Source organism: Gopherus evgoodei, chromosome 9 (assembly GCF_007399415.2).
Source record: "Gopherus evgoodei ecotype Sinaloan lineage chromosome 9, rGopEvg1_v1.p, whole genome shotgun sequence".
NCBI lineage: Eukaryota > Metazoa > Chordata > Testudines > Testudinidae > Gopherus > Gopherus evgoodei.
Genome location: NC_044330.1, coordinates 94,342,646 through 94,363,625, shown reverse-complemented (window position 1 = coordinate 94,363,625; position 20,980 = coordinate 94,342,646). Strand labels below are relative to the sequence as shown.

The window sequence follows — 20,980 nt, the reverse complement described above, 5'->3', positions numbered from 1 at the left end:
ACCATTTATATAGAGCAATGCAATATTGGGCAGGCCAGGTGGAGGATGATACCTTGGCTCAGCAAAGATGGAGCATGCTTTCTGGGGCTTAGGGACAAGAACAAAGGGATACAGGAAAAATCTTTAGAAGTATACCTCTATCCCGCTATAATGTGGTTGTGGGGAGCCAAAAATCCCTACCGCATTATAGCTGAAACCCTGTTATATCGGAGTAGGGTGAGCAGGGCTCCAACGGTGATTTAAAGAGCTCCAGGCTCCAGCCGCTGCGGGGAACCCCAGGCCCTTTAAATCGCTGGCAAGCTCCACTGCCACAGCCCCGGGGTAGCGGTGGCGGGGCTCCAGTGATGATTTAAAGGGCCCTGGGCTCCCCGCAGCAGCCGGAGCCCCGGACTCTTTAAAGCGCCACCCAAGCCCCGCTGCTACCGCGCTATATGGAAACCTGTGTTATATTGGGTCGCGTTATAGCGGGGTAGAGGTATACATAACTGAAAAGATATGTTCCTTGAATTTTAACTTGTATGCTGTCTATTTCTTTTTCTCTGATCTTTTTTGACAGTAAGCTCTTCAGGGCAGGTACAGATGGTTTCTTATGTTTGTACACAGCTTAGCAAAATGGGGTCTCAGTCTTGATGGGGATCCTTTAAGTGCTATGGTAATAATGATAAATGCAGATTCTGGAACTGAAATATTTCTAGAGATTCTGTTGATGCACGAGTCTCTTTTCACATGGAAAAAGGATGCAACAAATAGTAATCTTTCAAAAACAGAGTTTTAATAGACTTGTAATATTTACTTAAAAGAAAACAACACAGCTCCAACACATTCTGGTTACTTACTCTATCATAACAGAGAAGTGTAGAAAAATTGGGCGTTTTCTGCTGATGCACCAGTTCTACAAAGTGAGCACAATAAACAGCATCGATTGCAGAAAAAATGCAGCGAGGAAATATACACAACTGTAGAAATTTTGTGATAGTCTCATTTTTAGTTGATCCTTCAAAAACAAAGAAATAGAAAGACAAAGAAGGGAAGTATTTTATGGCAACATCAATTGTACATAAGACAGCCAACATTCAAACAAAACCCACAAAATTAACTTTATCACACATGCTTCAGAAATATATTGTGTATTATAACATATTTTAACATCCCAAATTTTCTTTCAAACTACTCAGGGAAAACTCTCAAACCAGAGAGATAATCCCTATTAAGATGCCAAGAAAACTAACAGATAAAATGTATTCATTAACTATGCATATTTTTCTCCATTATATAAATGGACAGATCTGACTCAGTACAACCTCACACTAATTTGTTCTAGTGGCTGGAAGACACAATGCAGATGATCAAATTTAGTAAAGAAAGTGTGGAAAAAAGGGATTAAAAAGTAAAGACAGTTCATCAGAAAATATAAGTTGAGACTCTTTGGGGGGGATAATGTTTAATTTCCATTTGCTATGTTACTACTTAGTACCATCATATGTTCTGCAGTATTTTGTAAAATAAAATATTGGTAATTACAATATTTCACTAAGGCACCTGTTATTAATTTTTTGCTAAGTGGTATGAAATTGCCAGAGTATTGTTTCTTTTTTTAAATAATTAGCAAAATTTGTGCATTAGTAACAATATTTATTTTTATTAATATTTTAGCGCCTTTTGCTAGCTCCGTGTGCTTTTACAAACATTATACATAGTACAATAAAATACTGTCCACACAATCAGAACATAAAGTAGTTCAGATATGTGAAACTTGACTGATGCTATAACAGAGGAAAAGAAGTCTCTCTACCTCCTGCATAGCCATGGTATTAGACCTCAAAAATATTTCATGTGGCCGTTAGCCTGACAGAACACTTCCACTCCCAGTGCTCTTCTTAGATCATTTGTTAATCAAGGTGACATACAGGAACAAAACTATGAGAGAGAGCTACTTAAGGGCCTCTAAACTGAAGGCACAAAAAAGATTATAAAGTTCTACAGATCACCAATCAGCTCAACACTATCCTCTCTCAAAGCCCTATAGAAGCTCACTGTCTCCATTAATCTGTAAGGGTCAACCATCAAAATGAATTCATCTTGCTGGACAAGGTATATCCCAACCTCAAATCAGAGGAGATAATTATCTGTTCTTTAGACGGAAGAAATCATCACCTCCCAAATTCCAAATCCAACTCACTCATCAGAGCCATGACAATTGCAGGTGATCACAAGCAGGAAGTCTTGCCAGGGTTTTTGTGATCCAGTGAGATAACCTGTACACCAGTACTACCCCATTCTTTTCTGGGGCCTCTCACACAAAATGGAAACACTCCTGAGATGGAACTTTGGGGACAGAGATCACCTGTCTGATGAAAGAAGCACAGCTAATACTATCTCCCCAATCTCCCTTGCTTCATGCACAATCTATATATGCAGCTGGAGCCAACTTCGCCAATACTGGTCCTGCGGTGTAACCCATCATGTCTCAGTTATACATACAAAATGGAAGCCTCATCCTTGATTAGCCCATGGAAAATAACCACTTTCCTGACTACCAATTTTACATGTCCCAGTTAAAACAAGAACTTGATGCCTGTCCACTGACAGAATTGCTACAGGGCACAACTAATGGAAGCAACTAAATACACTGGCCAAATTAATGAAGCATTACAATAAATAATTTTTAACTGGCCAAATCTGACTGAATTTTTTAAATAACTGTATCAGTTCTGCACTAGCTTAGGTCAATGCCATGTAAACAACACTAAAATCCTTCAGAAACATGGGCCTGGTGAAAAATGGTACTTCCCCAATTAGGATGAATTTGAACTCAAGGCATAGGACTCATGCAAGCACCTGAATAAGTCCTTAATAACAACCTTACATAGGACTTAAGTAGCACATAGGGCATTGTGCACTGGAAAGAATTTTTCCCAAACGTCACTGTCCAGTAAATAAGCATTTATCAAGTGCCACTGTAAAAGCTGACACATTGCCTAGAATTTGAAATAAAACACAACACTGAAATTGAAGTTCACTTGTCTTGATAATATATGTCAATAACCGATTTTAAAACAAATGATTACAGTGCTAGTATAACAAGAGTTAAGTGAGCAGAACTTTGTAATTTAGATATAGAAGGTGCAGTGACTCTGGAAAACAGCCAAAAAGTTTCTCATACTTACTTGCCAGAAGCCAGTTATCCTTTTCCAGTTTCAGCCTCTGTAGAACCCTCTGCACATGCTCCAGCTGCTTTTTCTCCTCTTCAAGAAGCTTGTCCTGAAGGGCCGTACAACGTTCTTTTTCTTTTTTCTTTTTATTTGGAGGCTACAAATGTCAATGCATTTCACTTTAATATTTGTTATCCCCTACTATATGCAAAAACAAGGATTGAAGATTTGGTTTACCGCAAACAAGTTTCAAATAAATATTCATCTAAACAATAAAATAATGTGTTGCTCTGGCAGTCATTCCACCCCCACCATATCCTGCTTTTAATTATCTGCTCATTCACATAATTTTAACCACAACATTCATAGATGGAGATCTTAAGTGAGCCTCTAAAACTGAAGACAAATGTCAAACTTTATTTTCATAATCAGAGAGCAGTTCTGCAGTCCTTACTCAGTGAAGTTATCAAGTGTTCAAACCAAGTAAGGGCTGTAAGGTTCTCTTATGGTAAAATTATAAGTCTATAGTTTTACTAGACTTGAACCTTCACCTGAAAATATGTACGTGATAATGTTCATTGTAAAGAAGGAGTACAGAGACAGATATCTGCTTGACTGAATTAGGTAAATTAGTAGTTAAATGCCTGAGTGTTTAATTGCTGCAAAAGTAGTTTATTGCAGTATGCTCCTATAACGTCATTTTTGTTCAACAAAATATAGTCCAACTACACCAGTGGTTCTCAAATATTTTGTATTGGTGACTGCGTTCACATAGCAAGCCTCTGAGTGCGACACCCCCCCCCCCTTTATAAATTAAAAATACTTTAAAAGATATTTAACACCATTATAAATGCTGGAGGCAAAGCAGGGTGGAGGTTGACCCACCCTCATATAACCACCTAGTGATCCCTAGCCTCCAGTTTGAGAACCCCTGAGCTACACCATGTAGGAAAAAACAAGATTTTCTGTATTGAAATACTTATAGCAAAAATAAACAGCATTTGACATGTACTGTATTTCCTGCAACAATTTGTACCTTGTTACCACAGGTACCACAAAATCAAAAAGAGAACTTCTACTAAACACACTTTGACATTTCGAAAAATTCTAGTATGAAATGATACCAGTACATAAAATTGACATTTTATATTGTTCAGAACAGTGATTACAACTATCTTTGATGTAAGATTTCATTGGCTGTCATGTCTAGGTTTCAGTTTGAACATAAAAGAAAATTTTAAATATTCAGCTATTTTAATAGGTTTGCAAGCACAAACATACCATTTCCTGATTGTCATCTATAGCTTTCATCTGGACTTTAAGTTTATTGACTTCTCTGTCATAACTATTATGTGGAACAGCAAGGTCATACATTGTCAAAGACCAAAATGTAGCATAGAACTGAGGACTGATGTCATCCCAAACTTTAGGAAGATGCAAGGAGATCACAGCATCATGAACAGGAGCCATCACTAGCTCGCATGAAGTGATGTACTTGTGAACTTTGTGCTGCTGTTTGTTTCCTTTCTCAGCTTTTTTAAGTTCATCATATTTTGACTAAAGAGTAAAAAGAAAAATATTTATGATTTCCATTGTTTTTACATATCTAATATGTTTTCTACACAGTGTCATTTATCATTCAAAGGAAAACTCTCTCAAATGTATAGATACAGATTTACGCTCTACCCCAATTTTATATACATAAACCAAACATTAAAGAAATGCCTATGAAACTTTGAACATTTCTATGACGGTGAACGGCTCTGATTTTGCACCATCAAGGCTGACATCTTCTCTGATGAAGAACCTCTCTGACCCATTTATTTCCGTATGGAAACTCCCTGCTCTCAGTTCCTGTATGCTGATATCTGGGAGGAGCAATTGCAGGGAAAGTCCTGCTCAACCCCTGCAGCCCAGGGATGAAACTTGTGCAATCTATCAGCATGTAGGAGCTATGAAGGGGTGCAACATACGCAGTGCAGATGCACTCTTCAGCAAATTTAGCTGCCAAAAACTCTATTCAATATGTGCAAACTGTAGTTTTTTAAGAGTCTGATATTCAGCCAAGCGTAAGTAAATTTTCACAGGTACGCCAAAGGCGCATCTGTGACCACAGGATGATCCCCTTGCAAAAACTCCCTGGCTCCACAGCATGCAAGCACAAGAGCTTCTTTACAAAACAGCTCTAAGAATTTCTTTAACATGTGAAAAACATATTCCTTATTGTCATTCTCAGAAAATCATTTTAGCTGAAACATTCAGGAAAAAAAAACAGGTTTAGGCAGACTCATGGCATGGATAACCTCTTCCTTAATTGTTTACGTTTGGTAAAATTATAAGCACCTAAGAACAGGATCTTGTAATGGAAAGTGTTGGGCAAACTTATGTATAAACATAGTTACCCACACCACTATCATGCACTTACACTGAGGTATTTGGTGGTTCATAGTCGTGTTTTTACAGTTGGGAATGCTGAGGCACAGAGGGGTTAAGTGACTTGTCCAAGGTTACAAAGAAATGTTTGTGGCAGAAATGGATACAGAACCCAGGTCTCATGACCTCTAAATAAACATTCCTTCCCAACTCTACAGGTAAACTGTAGCTCTCAAATTACACGCAAATTTTCAGCGAGAACATAACAAAGGTGCACAAAATGTAGCTGGAGTTCAGTGATAACTGATAATATTAAAGCACTAGAAAGTAGACAAAAAGATTGCTTTTACTTACTGAAATATGATGTGCATACATAGGCCTGGAGAGGAAAAATGCAGCATCATGGGGTGTGTGAAACTCATTACAGAGAACATCAATAGAAGGCACTCGCTTAATGTAATCCTCTGTGCTTAGATTGGATGCTAAAAATCCACCAAACTGTACCAGAGTATCATGGCACTGAATTGAAACAGAGAAAGAATAAGAGGAAAAATTACAGGTTTTTGTGGGGGGAAAACTAGGCAGGTTTAACAAATATCAACCTTTTTAAGGCAAATACATATATATAGGTAACAAGCCATTAGTCACTTTCCTGAAAAGGTACCCTTTAAACTACAGCTGAAAATATAATATACTAATTCTTTCCATACTGCAAAACACGTCTGCCGTTTATGAAAACTAATCCAGCCCCATGTTCTGCAACTAAATAAATTCGTCACAAAAATGTATTCAATTCTAAAAGTATTCTGCCCAATTAGGATTCGACATTCTGCTTTCTAAATGTTTTTGAACCCTTTATTGTGGCCCTTGAAGATTTTAGAAAAACTGCTAAAATTAGGAGAATATTTTAAAGTAATTTGCAAATTATAACTAAATTAAGATTTTAATTTATTTCAATAATTTTGTCTCTTTTCCTTTTGTTCTCATGTCAGCACAGACAATTCAAATATTAGAAAGAAAGACCCCAGTCAGCATGAAGAGTATATCAAAGTCTAAGTTTCATATAGAACCATGATATTTTATATCACGATACATTTTTTGCAAAGCTCCGCTGCTCTTTGTTGAAAATACAATATTGCATGGAGATCCAGCATTGAGGATGGCCCACAGAAAGAGCAAGCCTACAGAGCTTGATTATTTTTGTGCACAGGCTGTTGTAGCTGAGCCTATGGCCAACAGAAGGTCTTGCTTACCCATGGACAAAAGCTCCATTTAAGATACTTTAATGAGGTCAAAGGGGAAAAAAAGAAAAATCTAACCTCACACACCTGAGAGCTTCCAATACAGATTCTAAATTAATTTAGTGCCACTTGCATCTGTCAGCATAGAGGCCCAAAATGAGAAATACTGAATGACAAGTAAGAAACCAACCACTGACTTCAAAAAATCAGAAACAAGAAGGCTTTGTGAAGATAAAGCAAGAAAATGTTTTAAAAGCCCTTAAAATTAAATTTCTCGAGAACCAGATCAGATAAGCAGGGTAACCTGGCCTAACCCAATGGTTAGAGAGAAGAAAGCTTTTTTAATCAATATGCTTGCTTAGGTTCAGATTTCCCAGTATAAAGGAAGAGCTTTGCTTTAAGCTTTCAAATATAGGTCAATGGATTGAATTTGAAATCAGTAGATCAATGACACTAGCTGATGGCTGATTACTTCAACAGGTAAAATAAATAAGTGATCTCTCTTAAGTTCCTAAAAGAACGAGACAGATATCAAGGCCCACTTGTCCACTTCTCCCCTAAATGAAGGTTGGACTAAGGGTCTGATCCTGTAAACACTAACTGCAAAGTGTCCTTTTCTTTCAGTTTTGTGACTTGTCTGTGCTGAATTATATAATTAGCTTTTGACACTAAAATAATAATTTATAAATAAAACACCTGAAAAAACAAACTACCAAAATTACAACCGGTATACAGGTCTTTCAAACCTTAATATCTCAATTTATACATATGCAGGAAGTTAGCCCTGAACTGTGAATACTCACAGGGAAACACATTCGAGAGACAAGGTGGGTAAGGTAATATCTTTTATCATGACAGTGTTAAATTGATAAAAATCAGAATAGGTTCAACAGACTTTGAAAAGATACATATAGCACTTTCATGTACTGTTCCAATAAGTCATAGGTTATAAAAGGTTTTTCTTATTTAAAATATAACAGATCCCACACTGAACTCTAAAAGCCTTTTCTTTTTTAGCTATTTTAACATTAACAAACATTGTGAAGTTTGCATGGCAAAACAATAGATCTAGGAATCTACAACTGTTTTTCAAAACAATTCACTTCTAAGTTGAATCAAATCTCAGTTTGACATTAGGGGAAAATACCTAAACACAAAATCAATTTTTGAAAAAGATAACTACAAAAATACATCATACGTTCAGTATGTAATTTTAAAGAGGAGGCATCTTATATTTACTATTTTGACAGTAAAAACTGTGCTATGCAGTATTTATATCAAATAAGCAGGCTAAACTTAGCTGAAGAATTAAAAATCTTTTTATTTAAAAATGTAAACGTGTAACTGTTTCTACTTGCCTGATCGTACAGCTTCCCCACCAGCTTCAAATGCTTCTCCCCTCCCTCCTGAAAGATCACACCATTTCGCTGTTGAGCCATAAGCAGGCACAGTGGAAGGGCCAGATCATGGTCAAGCAATGCATCTTTTAATCTCTGAGAAGATTTTTTAGTGTTTCTGATCTGGCCAAAATATCCACCCTGTCCAGAGAGCCAAGAAGACCAGAAGTTAAGGTATTCCAATTAAGAAATATCACTTTATTATAGAAAATAGCCAAACAGTAAATAGATATAGTATCAACTTATGACAGTATAAGTAATTCATCAACATTTGCCCAATTTTTTGAACTTCAATAAAACCAGTAAATTAATCTGCACTCCCACCTCAGCTTTTAGCTGTTCTCCACCAGTCATAGCTTCTAGCTGCTCCATTGTCATCTCTTCTGTTATTTCTATTCCAGCCATTTTTTGTACCACCTCTTTTAAAATAAGCAAGTCAAAGCTGCACAGAAGAAAAATAAGAACTACATAAAAATGAAATAATATGAGCAACAGAAATGGTTACTTACAATAGCTAATACAAAATAAAACCATTGCGTGTTAAAATTGCTGTAGTGAATTAAGACCAAAACACAAACACAACATTCCTTCTCACAAGGCAGTAGCGGCTCCAGGCACCAGCATGCCAAGCGCGTGCCTGGGGTGGCAAGCCGCGGGGGGCGCTCTGCTGGTCACCGCTAGGGCAGCTTGCCTGCGGAGGGTCCCCGGTGGAGGGGCTTCATTGGACTTCCCGCACCCCTGCAGGAGGTCCGCCAAAGCCGCGGGACCAGCGGACCCTCTGTGCTTGGGGTGGCAAAATGTCTAGAGCCACCCCTGTCACAAGGTAATTAAGGTTCAGGAACACCGCTAAATGCTGGAAGAAAATTTACAGGTAGTAGTAAAAGTGATATGCCTCCAATGGCCCAAGACTAGGGCCACAGGGTTCTGCAGGAGAGAAATATTGGGACCCAATCCTGCAAACTGTAACAGGTACAGTGCCACTTACTTAAAATACCAACAAATTAATTACAAAAAACTGCAGCTGTTTCTTTTGTATTTCTTATCTTTACATGCATTTCATGTATTCATCAGCCAAAACAGATTAAAAAAAAACTATTAATGACGAATCCTCAGATAATTGCTTTTAGTTAAAGAATTGTTTTTAAAGAAGATTCAGAGCACACAGTGAGAGTTTAATGACAGAAACCTAAAGTGAATATAGCGATCTCACCTTGACCTATTAAACATGTGTCTGACCTGTAAAGTGCATAAGATATGAAAAGCCACAATGGCCACCTCCTCAAGAAATACCTAATTTTGCTTGATATGTTCAACTCAAAAGAAAGGGCAGCAAATTATACAGATCACATCTCTGCCTTTTACTAAACAACTAAACATATACAACTGTTTATAAAGCTCTTTTACCACAATTTTCTCACTCAAAACTCTAACATCTAAAACAAAACATTTCAGGCTACAGAATTTAAAATAAACTGCAGCCAGTAGGAATTCTTAATCCAAACGTTTGCCTAGTACCATCCATTCCAATTTCTCCATAACCATCGAGGTCAGAAATTCATTCTAGTTATCAAATTTGTTTTGCTATTGATTTCAGTAACCAAGAAAATGTCCTACATAAGAAAGGCCATACTGAGTCAGACCAAAGGTCCTTCTAGCCCAGCATCCTGTCTTCTGACAGTCGCCAATGCCAGGTGCCCCAGAGGGAATGAACAGAACAGGTAATCATCAAGTGATCCATCCCACTGCCCATTCCCAGCTTCTGGCAAACAGAGGCTAGAGATACCATCCCTGCCTATCCTGGCTAAATTATGGAAGAGAGTGAGTGGACAGAGACCTTGGTTTTAGGTGATAATGATCACTATCTTTGTTTTACAGATGGGGAAACTGAGACACAGAGTAGGAAAGTGACTTGCCTGAGGTCACCCAGCAGGCCACTGGCAGAGCCAGACTTAGAACCCAGGCCTCCTGGATCCCAATCTCATGCTTTATCCACCACACCACTTGGACCATTACTATCTGTGATGTAGTTAGTATTCTTTTTAACGGAAGTCCACAAGTAGTAACGTGAATACCCTAAACCACCTTGCTAAAATAGGAAAGTCTAGTTTTCTTTCACCATTGCCCAACACTGCACTGTATGTTAAGTTATTTAATAATTTAACAGCATTTATAAGATATTTGCGCAATATGGAGGTAGGATGGGAAAAGTTATTTACCTTACTTTCTGTAGTTAAGTGGTGACTGTACCATTACCAGAGTACATAATAAGGTGGGAATTGGTACGCACATGTGAAACAAGGTTGTCTGTGTTGAGGGGAAGGAACAGACTTCATTTTTTAACTCCCCAAGCCCTAAAACTATGTGCTGAAATGCTCCTAATTTTACTGCTGGTGCAGGGATTGTTTTCTCTTTTTAAGCAAAAATGCAAGATCTTAACTACTTCAAATAAATTATTAGCTCGCTATTAGCATTCATAAATTATCTTTCACCAAATTATAAGAAAAGCATTCATAACACAAGAATGTATTATAAATCCATACTTACCAAATATGACAAAACTACCCATTAAACAATTAAAAAAACAGGGAAAAAAACCAGGTGCACTAAGCAGTGGAAGGGGAAAGAAGAAAGGATTCAGGCTGTAAAGTTTGTTTACAACTGAAAACTTTTGAAAAAAGGACACCATCGGTGCTGACAAGCTGGACATCCAAGGAGCAACTGGACAGCAAGTAACTGTATAGTCATTAAATATATTACACTATTTAAATATTCAAAGTAAAAAAAAATGAAAGAATTTTAAAGACATTTTTGCAGACAAGATATTGGGAACAACAATAAGAGAAACTATAAGGATTAGGGAATACTAATAGTTGTAGATACATTTTTCTAAATTAAGTATACTTGTATATACTGTAAGTGTTCCAGTGATTCAGGCTCAACCAGAGGTTCTAGTACTGTAGTGCATGAAAGACAACAAATACTGACTCAAAAGAACATGCCATAACCATACATACTAAAGGAAAATATTACAGCTATATGTTCTCTTTCCCTGGTACTTTAAGCTCTCTAACTTTCTGACTGGTATTCAGGTACAGCTTTACTATTACCAGTACTTTTGCATCAGCGAATGGCAGCCATCAAACAACTAGTAAATTTTAAAACCGAGGGTGTTATACAAATTAAATAGGTCAGACTTGCCTTTTTCCAGCCTTTAGTTGGTTTGCTACATACTGCAGTAGACCAGCAAGTTCAATCGGATATTTTCGGAAAACTGCACCACAAAAACTAGCTAGACCTAAAGTAGATGGAGAGGAAGAAATAGCCGTGACTGAAAGTTATGCATCATGTATTTCAACATAAGATTACTATCCTCCGCATTTACTCAGCTATGTATTGCTAACACTCCCACTTAATATTTTCTATTGCCTTTACTTGCCATATTGATTTTTCCTTTGAAAAACTGATAAAGTAACAGCTGTGATAAATATCTGAAACACTAATTTATTAAACAAAACAAAAATACTAACTCTGCAGCCAGCTAGAAATTGTAGTGTCATCGTGTTTCATTCTCTCCTTCTCGGGATTTGCCAGAGCTTCAATGATGCAGTCTTTTACAAAGTTAAAGAATATATTTTTTCCCCAATAAGTTTGAAATAAGCATTAATAATAATTAATAATAATACTGTACTTCTTTATATTGCTTTACAAATATTATTTACACCTAAAGATATCCCTATAAGGTAAATAAGTTATCTCCATTTGAGTTGCCAGCAGCCACATACAACTGTCCCTTCAAATGCACAAATTCTAATATGCAAACACTATACCTGAACATTTAGAAAGCATCATCCTAAAACATGATATATACTAAGAGATTAGGGCTGCTGAAGACAATTACAGCTGAAAAATAACCATATAAGATTATAAAGACACAATAAAACCAACATAACAAAAAACCCTATTGATACCATCATATCATTTAGGAAGCATGGGAATCCTACAAGGGCAGGTGTTAATTAAAATAGTAAAATAGCTCTGGAAAAGGAGCATTTTCATACAATGTCAGGAAGCGGGAAAGGCTGGAAAGTGGAAAAGGCTAGTTCCCCAGCCTAGGAGCTACCACAGCAAGACCTGAGACCTAACAGAAAGGTGGAAAGCAAAGTACCGCTACAACATGAAACACCACCTAGTGATGGGCAGATGGGCAATCAAGGATTAAGATACAAGGCATACAAATTAGCACATGTATTTTACACATAAAGGATACATGCCAAGACGTCATAGTTCAGTGAAGTGAGGTATTTCAATGAATCAACAACTGGTGTAATTAAATTATCATACTTCTGTATTTGTGACAAAATCTGAAAACAACAAAAATGAAATAGATAAGATTTATTCAAACTAAAACCATGCTACAATCCCTTAATCTCATGTAAAAATAGAAATTCCTAGGCCACTACCTACTATAGTAAATAGGCTAGTATGGTCAACATTTATACCTATGTTTTAAAAACATAAAACAAAGAAAACCCGTTTCAACAAAATGTTTCAGTTGTTTCTATAGCAAAAGGTAATCTCATCTGATTTCTGTGGCGCGCACATACACACACAAAAAACACAGTAGTGCAACTGATCATGTAAAAATATTTCCATTAGTGATTTCTTTAAAATGAGTGATAGTGTTAGCCTTCAGACCAACAGAAAACATAATCCAAAAAAGTTTCTGCTCTTGTATATATATTTTTCTAAATGTTAATACAAATAAATAACACTCCATCCTCAAAAAAAACTAAACATCATTAATAAGAATTGCTGCCACTGAGCGTCATACTGAAAGCTAACAAAGAGCAAAAATGAAAAGGGGTTTTGTTTGCTTTACTTCTTGTTTTCAGCCACTTCAGACTTTACTACAAGAAATTAAAATAGAAACCAAAATGAACAAGTAAAAAAAAAGATGCAATAGTTGATTGAAATCACACAGTTATTGTTATTAAACTGAAGTACCACAAAGATATACATTTTAAAAAGTGACTAGTGATTGAGTGACCTACACATGACACATTATAGGGATCTGACTTTCAGAGGGTGAGTCAGGACTTGTTGAAAATAAGGCCTCTCTCAATTTGTCTACCCAAAATTATTAGTCACTTTTGCAAATCTCAGTGTATATTTTTACATTTCTACTGAATTACCATGTTTTTAAAACCTATCATAAATCAAGAATAATAGAATTAGCACTTTTCTCCAACTTATTAAAATATCATGAACAAAATATGCAATCCATCCTCCCTTTAAATATATATACATAGTGTTCATTCTGTAACACTTCCTCACACAAGCCCCAATAACTTAAAATGGGACTGTTCACATTAGAAGGGAAAGGTCACATTAAGTCCACACATACATACATAAACATATGTATATCACATCACATACATAATCAAATAAAATTGTTGGATTGCTATGGCTTAGCTTCCCAATTTGTCTTCCAGAAGGCTTCACATTTTCCTTGGTTAGACGCCTGTAAAAGAAGAGATACTTTATTTCAATTAACTCCTTCACAGGATGTTAGGGTGACCAGATGTCCTGATTTTATAGGAACAGTTCCGATTTTTGGGTCTTTTTCTTATATAGGATCCTATAACCCCCTACCCACCGTCCTGATTTTTCACATTTGCTGTCTGGTCACCCTACAGGGTGTAAGTAGTTTTACTATTCTCTCTCATAAATGTACATCTTATTCCTAAGCACACTTTTATCAATTAGATAGCCTAAATCCTTTTTTTGGAGAGGAAATAGTTGACAAAAATGCTCCAAACACCGGAAATTTCCAAACAATGGAAATTCATCTACAGGCTTCCAATCTGAATCCAGCATAAACTGCAAAAATCTAGACACTATTCCACTGCCTACACATAAGAGCTGGCAATCTCAACACAGTGTCTAGTGAATAACCAACACTAACTGATGTACTTCTAAGCAGACTAGGCAAAAGGGCTAGGGACTGAAATACCCTTGGTCCCTACAGTGTAGAGGCCACAGGACAATGTAAACTTCCCCCCCATCGCAAAAGACTTGTATCTGCCCCATAGAGAAAATACTTGAAATATAAAGACCAATCACATTGATATCTTCCACAAGCACAGAGCTCTTATGTTAGGAAAAGTTAACTTATGCTATCCTCATTCCTGTAAATCTAATTTTTTTAAAATATCTATTTAACTGTTAGTTAAATAATTAATTAATTTTATTAACCTCCGTGAACAGAAGAAACATTGTTGGGATTTCAGAATTTTTCACTTTTAGAATATTTGATAATGAAGCTGCAAGCTTAATACTGAAACTGAAGACTAAGTAATTTTTTCACAGAAATGTAAAAGGAGAAGGGTGGTACTTCGGCAGTTTTACACATGTATTGGCACCACTTCTGCCTCAGGGATCATAGCACTACATTACTGCAGCATTGCCATCTCTAGTAATTTCTCAAGGACTTCACTGCTTTGAAAGCCAAATCAGCAGCAGAACTGAGTTAATTCAAACTGCCCTAAAAGGAAGAATAGGTATTTTAATGCTAATATTTCTTGCTGTGTTTTGAAACGATATATTTTGTTCTCTTCAAAACTGCCTTTATCGAAAACATTTATCATTAAAGTGTATAATCAAAAGAAAGTATGACTGTGAAAATTCAAGTGAACAGCTGAAGTTATTTAAGAAGGAAAAACACAAACTTATGTCTCAGTTTTTCTATCAACAGTGTATTGAAAAAGAAATGCGGTTTCCTTAGGATTAATGCTAAGGCTGAATTCAGTTAGTTATACAGTATTGGCTAAAAATGTCTTGTTATTCTCTCTTGCTGTACATCATATCCTAAAGCATGAATATCATGTCTACTTGATTAAACTCTATTTAAACTTCAATATCTGATATACTGAGTTTAGAGTTTACCATAATTTGAAGTGTACCTTTTAATTATTCTAAAATATGTATGAGAACATACTGCCAACTGTCCAGTGGTTAGGACACTAGTCTGTGAGTTGGGAGACTGAATTCAATTCCCTGCTTTAACACAGACTTCCCATGTGACCTTGGGTAAGTTACTTGATCTCTGTGCCTCAGTTCCCCATCCATAAAATGGGATAACAGCACTTCCATACATCATAGGGATGTTGTGAGGATAAATACACTGACAATTGCGAGGTGCTGAGATAATATGGCAATGGGAGGCCACATAAAGATAAACAGATAGAATGCACTGCCAACTGCAATGTCAATAATGTATACAGTATTCTTCAATTCTCTACCAAAACTGCTGTGCAATACTGAACAGTTTGCCTTGTTTCACCCCAATGGCCTCTTTGAAAGCAGTGCCAGTCTGCATTGAGTTAAACTGGCAAAAGCAGATTGGGATATTTTAGCATTGTATATACACATCTTTTAATGTTTATATTTTTTGATTCTTCCTCACACTCATGTTTTGACTTCCTCACTGTCACTTGAAAAATTTTGTTATTAAGTTGTATACTAAAGTACTTGATCACAAAAATAACGTTTCTTCTGCACGTGGGATAAGTGCACGTTCTTGGGTATTTCTGCAGAAACACAGTGATATATGGGAGCCAGTGAGAGCACATGATCGGTATTAACGTAGTTATAAATGTGTAATACTTCCTACTTTTTCTTAAATGGTAACAATGTTAAGGAACCAATTACACATCCAAATCTACTGCGTGGGAGGAAAATGGTGAGGATCTATGGCCTGTGTTACACAGGAGATCTGACTAGTTGATTATAATGGTTCCTTCTGGCCTTAAAATCTGCAAAACAAAAATCTATGAAGTGATTTTGTCTTGCCTGTAGGAAGAGTTCTAATCATGATAACCACGTTACTATAGCATGGGTAAAATGGCATGGGTTCAGTTCACACATGCAACAAAAAAGGGATTTAACATGAAACCCTGACATAGTAGATAGAGTTGCAAAGAGGGACTCCAAATGCACATACTATAAGTTTCAACCACATATAATTTTTCAACTTAAAATTAACTCCATGTGTGTGGAAGATGACAAACATCACAATTTGAGTTTGGATTGGGAGAAAATATACCACACAAGAAGGAAAACCCACAGAATGGAAATTATGAAGTGCAGCTGTTTTTAGGGAAGGATTTGGGAGATTCTAGGAGATCCTCCCAGCAATCAATATAGCCTGCATTACAATGCATTGTTTCTAAAGAAAAATCTTGCAGAAAACAGAGAGCTCTTAAGGTAATTCTGTGCAAGAAATGTTGTCCCATAGAAGATATTAATTTAAGTTACTTTCACTTGGCATAATCTTGAAAAAATGGAAAAAAACCCAATGCTGAACATTAATTTGACAAAACAAATCAGTCTTATTTTTAAGAGACTCTCTGTTCATAAGGCATTTAATGACAAGTACCCTGTAAACAGGAATCATCTCTGTCAAGTATTAACGCTGACAGGATTCACTGTGACATCTACATGAAACAGTTGAAAGTTAGTCCTAAAATCTCATTAACTTTTAACTGCAAAATATGAAAACCAGTGTAACTTACTTCATGATATATTTGGCTCTGTCTATAGTTTGAGCTTTAACTTTCACTAGAAGTGGGTGACTGTTGTATGTTTCATTCTTCCATTGTCCATAGAGACGATAGCTTGGAGTGATAAGAATGGGAGAAAGAAAAAGGAGCATCATTCAATCTGAAAAAAAAATTTAAAATGACTTTCCGTACGTGAAATAAAAATGTATTCTATGCTACTCACCGATACTGGTATGGAAAAGTTTTGAACATTCCCCAGAGTTCCTCGGACATGCACGCATTGCAGTCCATTAAAGTAAGAGATGGGAGCAAAACTTGGTCGGTAATATTTAACAAACAGCTAAACAAAATCTCCTGAGATAAAACACACAAAAAATAGCACAAAATAACTTATAAGTATGAGACAAGTTCAAAGAAAGTAACTGTCAATGTGAAGTTATTTATCTTGATTAACTAATAAAATGTCTTTATGGTTTATGCCTCATGATATACTGTGGCTTCCTATTTACATGGAAAAACATCTACATTATAAAATCTGGTTTTAAGCAGAAATATTTTGTTAGATACTCATAACCACTGTTCTACACTATTATCCATATAGTGTTGAGGGAAGTGGTAGAAAAAAAGTCAATGGTTCATAATTCCAAAACAACAAATTGATAAAATTCCAACTAATGCAATGTCTCTTTTTTATTTTGATATCAAATGGCATGAGAGAGTAATTTTTACAATTGTTTTAAAAAGTAATTTTTAAACCAATAGAAAGGTATCCTATACTACGTTAGGACAGTCTTTATAGACAACTTGCCATTTGAAATCTCAGTTTTCAAAATGTGAATTTTTTCAGTTATTACACCTGCTCCTGAAACCTCCCTGCCAATTTGTGTTTTCACAATCATATTTCCATCTTTTTTTAAAAATATTATATATGTTTTCTTTTCCCTTTTACTGGGTTAATACCCATATGAACAGGGATATAGCGCACACACAAAAAAATAGAATTTTTTTTTCTATTTCTGTTAGTTATGGTTAGGCTTGGCAGAATTAGATTTTTGTTTACTTATTTCAATGGATAATATCTGTTTATTTTTAAGCATTTTTTATCAATTTAAATTTTTAGTTACAGAAAATTATGGGGAGAATTAAGTTAATAAAAAGGTTGGATAATTTAACGACAATAGATGTTGAGGTTCAAAAAGTTAAAGCTTTATAACCATTAACACACAAATGATCATCACCACATAGAAGATAAAACATCCTTAAATTCTAATAAATTCTCAAGCAGCAGTTTTCTTATTTTGTCTATCTGTAAATTGTGGTTACTATCAATGCAAATATTTTTCTTTGGTTTCTATATACACAGTGAAATAGACATTCACTGATATTTACTGATAAAAATCTAATCTTTCCAAACCTAGTTATGGTAATCTTAGGCACTGCATACAGCAACAGTAGTACAACCGTCTCATAAAACTACAATTTTTAATGTGACGTATCTTTAAGCAAAGGGCCTAACTTAAAATGCTACAATACAACTATTAATATAAGCTGACCTCACGAAAATCTAAAACTACTTGGATCAAACTATACAATTACCAAAAAGAAAGGTTTTTCCCAACACTTTTGGGCAGCACTATGCAAATATTTTCTTATTCTGACACCTCAGAACGTCACAAAACTGTGGTATGTGAAATATGAGAGGAATAGGATGCTGTAGGAAATCTGATCCGCTTCAACAACAGACCTTTTACAGGAGAATTCCTATGCTTGCTGAGAAACTGGCTCTCACCGGAGTATCACTGAGTCAAGTGGCAAATTAATTTCCTGGGATTAGCTGATTATACTTTAACAGTAACTGGCCATCTAACTATAAAATATCGCCACAATTTCTGCTCTAATAACTGTTTTCCTTCATCTTCCTACACTTTTCGCAGATAAAATCAGCAAGAGACAGAATACAGTCAATAGACCATTGCTATAACATAAGAGCAGCCCAGCAGGAAGAATATCAGACTGAATATGCAGAAACTGGAAGGAAGAGAGCCAGTTGGAGGAAGACAAGATCTTTTTCATGATTGTTTATAAGCAGAATGCAGCCAATAAAGAGATGAATCCATTGTTTGAATTTGGTGAAGACAACCACAGATTTATAGCTTATAAGAAAAAAAAAAAGTATGATTGTTCTGACATAGGTGAGCCATGAAAATCTAAAACCAATTTTCATCCTACAAGAAAACAGAGTTTATACAGAGAGGAAAAAGTTTAGACAAATATTTTGTCTAATTATAATTCATAATTAGTTATGAGATTTCTTCTCGCAGACCAGAAAGAACAGAATCAAGCATACTCCTGAGAAGCTGAGATCCTTGAATAAGCAAGCAGACTATCTTCTGACAAGAAAGAGTGAGTTGAAACTATGTGAAGTTTTCACTTGCTTCTTTTAAGATGTTTTTTAAAATAAAAGCACTGCATAGGCACAAATATTAGAAAGTTTTTCATTTAAAATTGTATGACAGTACTAGTGAATGAGATGAGGTTATTTGTAAAAGAAATATTATAGTAATTTTCAGGACCAAAACTCACCATTTTCTCTTTATCCTCTTGTTTATTTCCATCAGACTGAAACTACAAAAAAGACATTCATATTAATTGTAGAATTATATGACTTAAGTTAGTCTATTACTACTGAATAGGTATAATTTCAAATCAAAGTTACTTCAGAAAAATCTATATCTAACAGACTGCCCACAAATGGTATAATACTTCCAATTTGTAGCACCGAAGTTTCATCTCAATATCTGTCTTTTTAGCTGTATGACGTATATGACTACTAATCATATACAAATACATTGTTGCATATAGAGTAACAATTCAAATATTTGTTTTGAACATAATATTTTTCACCCAACATTTGTAACACCTAAATGAAGATTCAGCTATTCATTATCCTTAAGGATTTTTTTCTTTAAACAATTTTCATTTTAAAGTTCTTTTGAAAAAAACTGAAATTGTGGAAAATGTCACAATGTATCAATACTTTCATTACATAAACGAGAAATGAAAGCAGACACTTTAAGTTATTCTTAAGCATTTTATGTTAATTGAAGGGTTCTAGATTCACTTTTATTTCATTTTGCTTAAGTTCAAGGATGAAATATTAGCTTCATTAAGTTAATGGCAGAATTCCAACTGACTTCAATGTGGCCAAAATTTCACCCCAAAGCTTTTAAAAGAAGATTTAGTCAACATCAGGAATAGTCCCCAAAATCAATACATCCTTTTCAACATTAGTTTTTGATAGGGAACTAACATACAGCAAAATTTCAATAATTGAGACGTTCAGCTCTGTCATCTAGAGGTTCCACATTTCAAACTATCTGAAGAATTTATAATTTTAGGAACAGTATTAACACTGAACCAACAAGTGGCTTTTGTACTGTGGAAGTAAACAAGCATTTGTGCTATACAATCTTGAGGTGGGTTTGTTGTTGCGGGGGGGGGGAGGGGTTGGCTATACATGGTGGATTTGGTTCTTCTAAGCAATGTTAGAGCTGCATGCACAGCAATGAGAGGGGAGCCTAATTTGTTGATACTGTGAGTGTTGGGTTTTGTTTAAAAAAAAGGGAGCAGCCTTGTATAAAATCTGATATCACCCATCTTACTTTACAAGGGCGGAGAAAAGTCAACAGAATTCAACTTATACACATCCAATATTTAGACACTATCATTTGCAAGGAAAAGACTACACTAATTTGGAAAAAGTGTGAAGTGCACCATCTGTGTTCCAGTGCAGACGAGAAAACTAAATCTTAGCACACTGTGTCCTACTGCTTCATAAATTTAATGTTTTTGGTATAGTAGACAGAGTGCAATGTTTTACAGAGTTCACAAAGATTCATTATGCCAAGAAATTAAACAAAATTCTATTTATTTAGATATTACATATGTAAATTCTCTGGAGGACCATACTAATACTTATCAGTCCATCAGTGACTATAGCAGAACAAATGAAATTGCTTCTAAATATGTAAATCTGATTATGTTTCAGATTTGTTTTCAAAACTGAAAAACATACAAAGCCACCACTGAAGAGCAAGTTGATTCACTTCTCAAAGTAATCCACATCCACATATGAAATAATGCTCATTTTAATGGAATAACTTAACTGTATATTATTTTTGTTGAAAGATGTAAATTAACTAAAAGACCACTATCAGTTAAAAAAGTCACTATTCTGTACACTATATTTTACTGCT

At 35.5% G+C, this 20,980-nt stretch overlaps 1 protein-coding gene across 6 annotated transcripts in view; it reads right to left on the bottom strand.

Moving 5' to 3' along the window:
* THOC2 (THO complex 2) overlaps positions 1-20,980 on the bottom strand; it is a 97,413-nt gene that overhangs the window by 27,052 nt on the left and 49,381 nt on the right. For all 6 annotated transcript variants that reach the window (XR_004002158.1, XR_004002160.1, XR_004002159.1 and 3 more), the window contains 13 exons: positions 19,308-19,349; positions 16,948-17,078; positions 16,737-16,838; positions 13,600-13,684; positions 12,431-12,524; positions 11,691-11,771; positions 11,362-11,458; positions 8,488-8,605; positions 8,125-8,304; positions 5,880-6,044; positions 4,434-4,709; positions 3,168-3,309; positions 837-994 (listed from right to left, as the gene is read on the bottom strand). Coding sequence is in view for 3 of the 6 variants with exons in the window: in XM_030576648.1 (XP_030432508.1) it covers positions 837-994; positions 3,168-3,309; positions 4,434-4,709; positions 5,880-6,044; positions 8,125-8,304; positions 8,488-8,605; positions 11,362-11,458; positions 11,691-11,771; positions 12,431-12,524; positions 13,600-13,684; positions 16,737-16,838; positions 16,948-17,078; positions 19,308-19,349 (1,671 nt within the window). In the remaining 3 variants the exon portion in view is untranslated. The remainder of the gene's footprint in view (positions 1-836; positions 995-3,167; positions 3,310-4,433; positions 4,710-5,879; positions 6,045-8,124; positions 8,305-8,487; positions 8,606-11,361; positions 11,459-11,690; positions 11,772-12,430; positions 12,525-13,599; positions 13,685-16,736; positions 16,839-16,947; positions 17,079-19,307; positions 19,350-20,980) is intronic.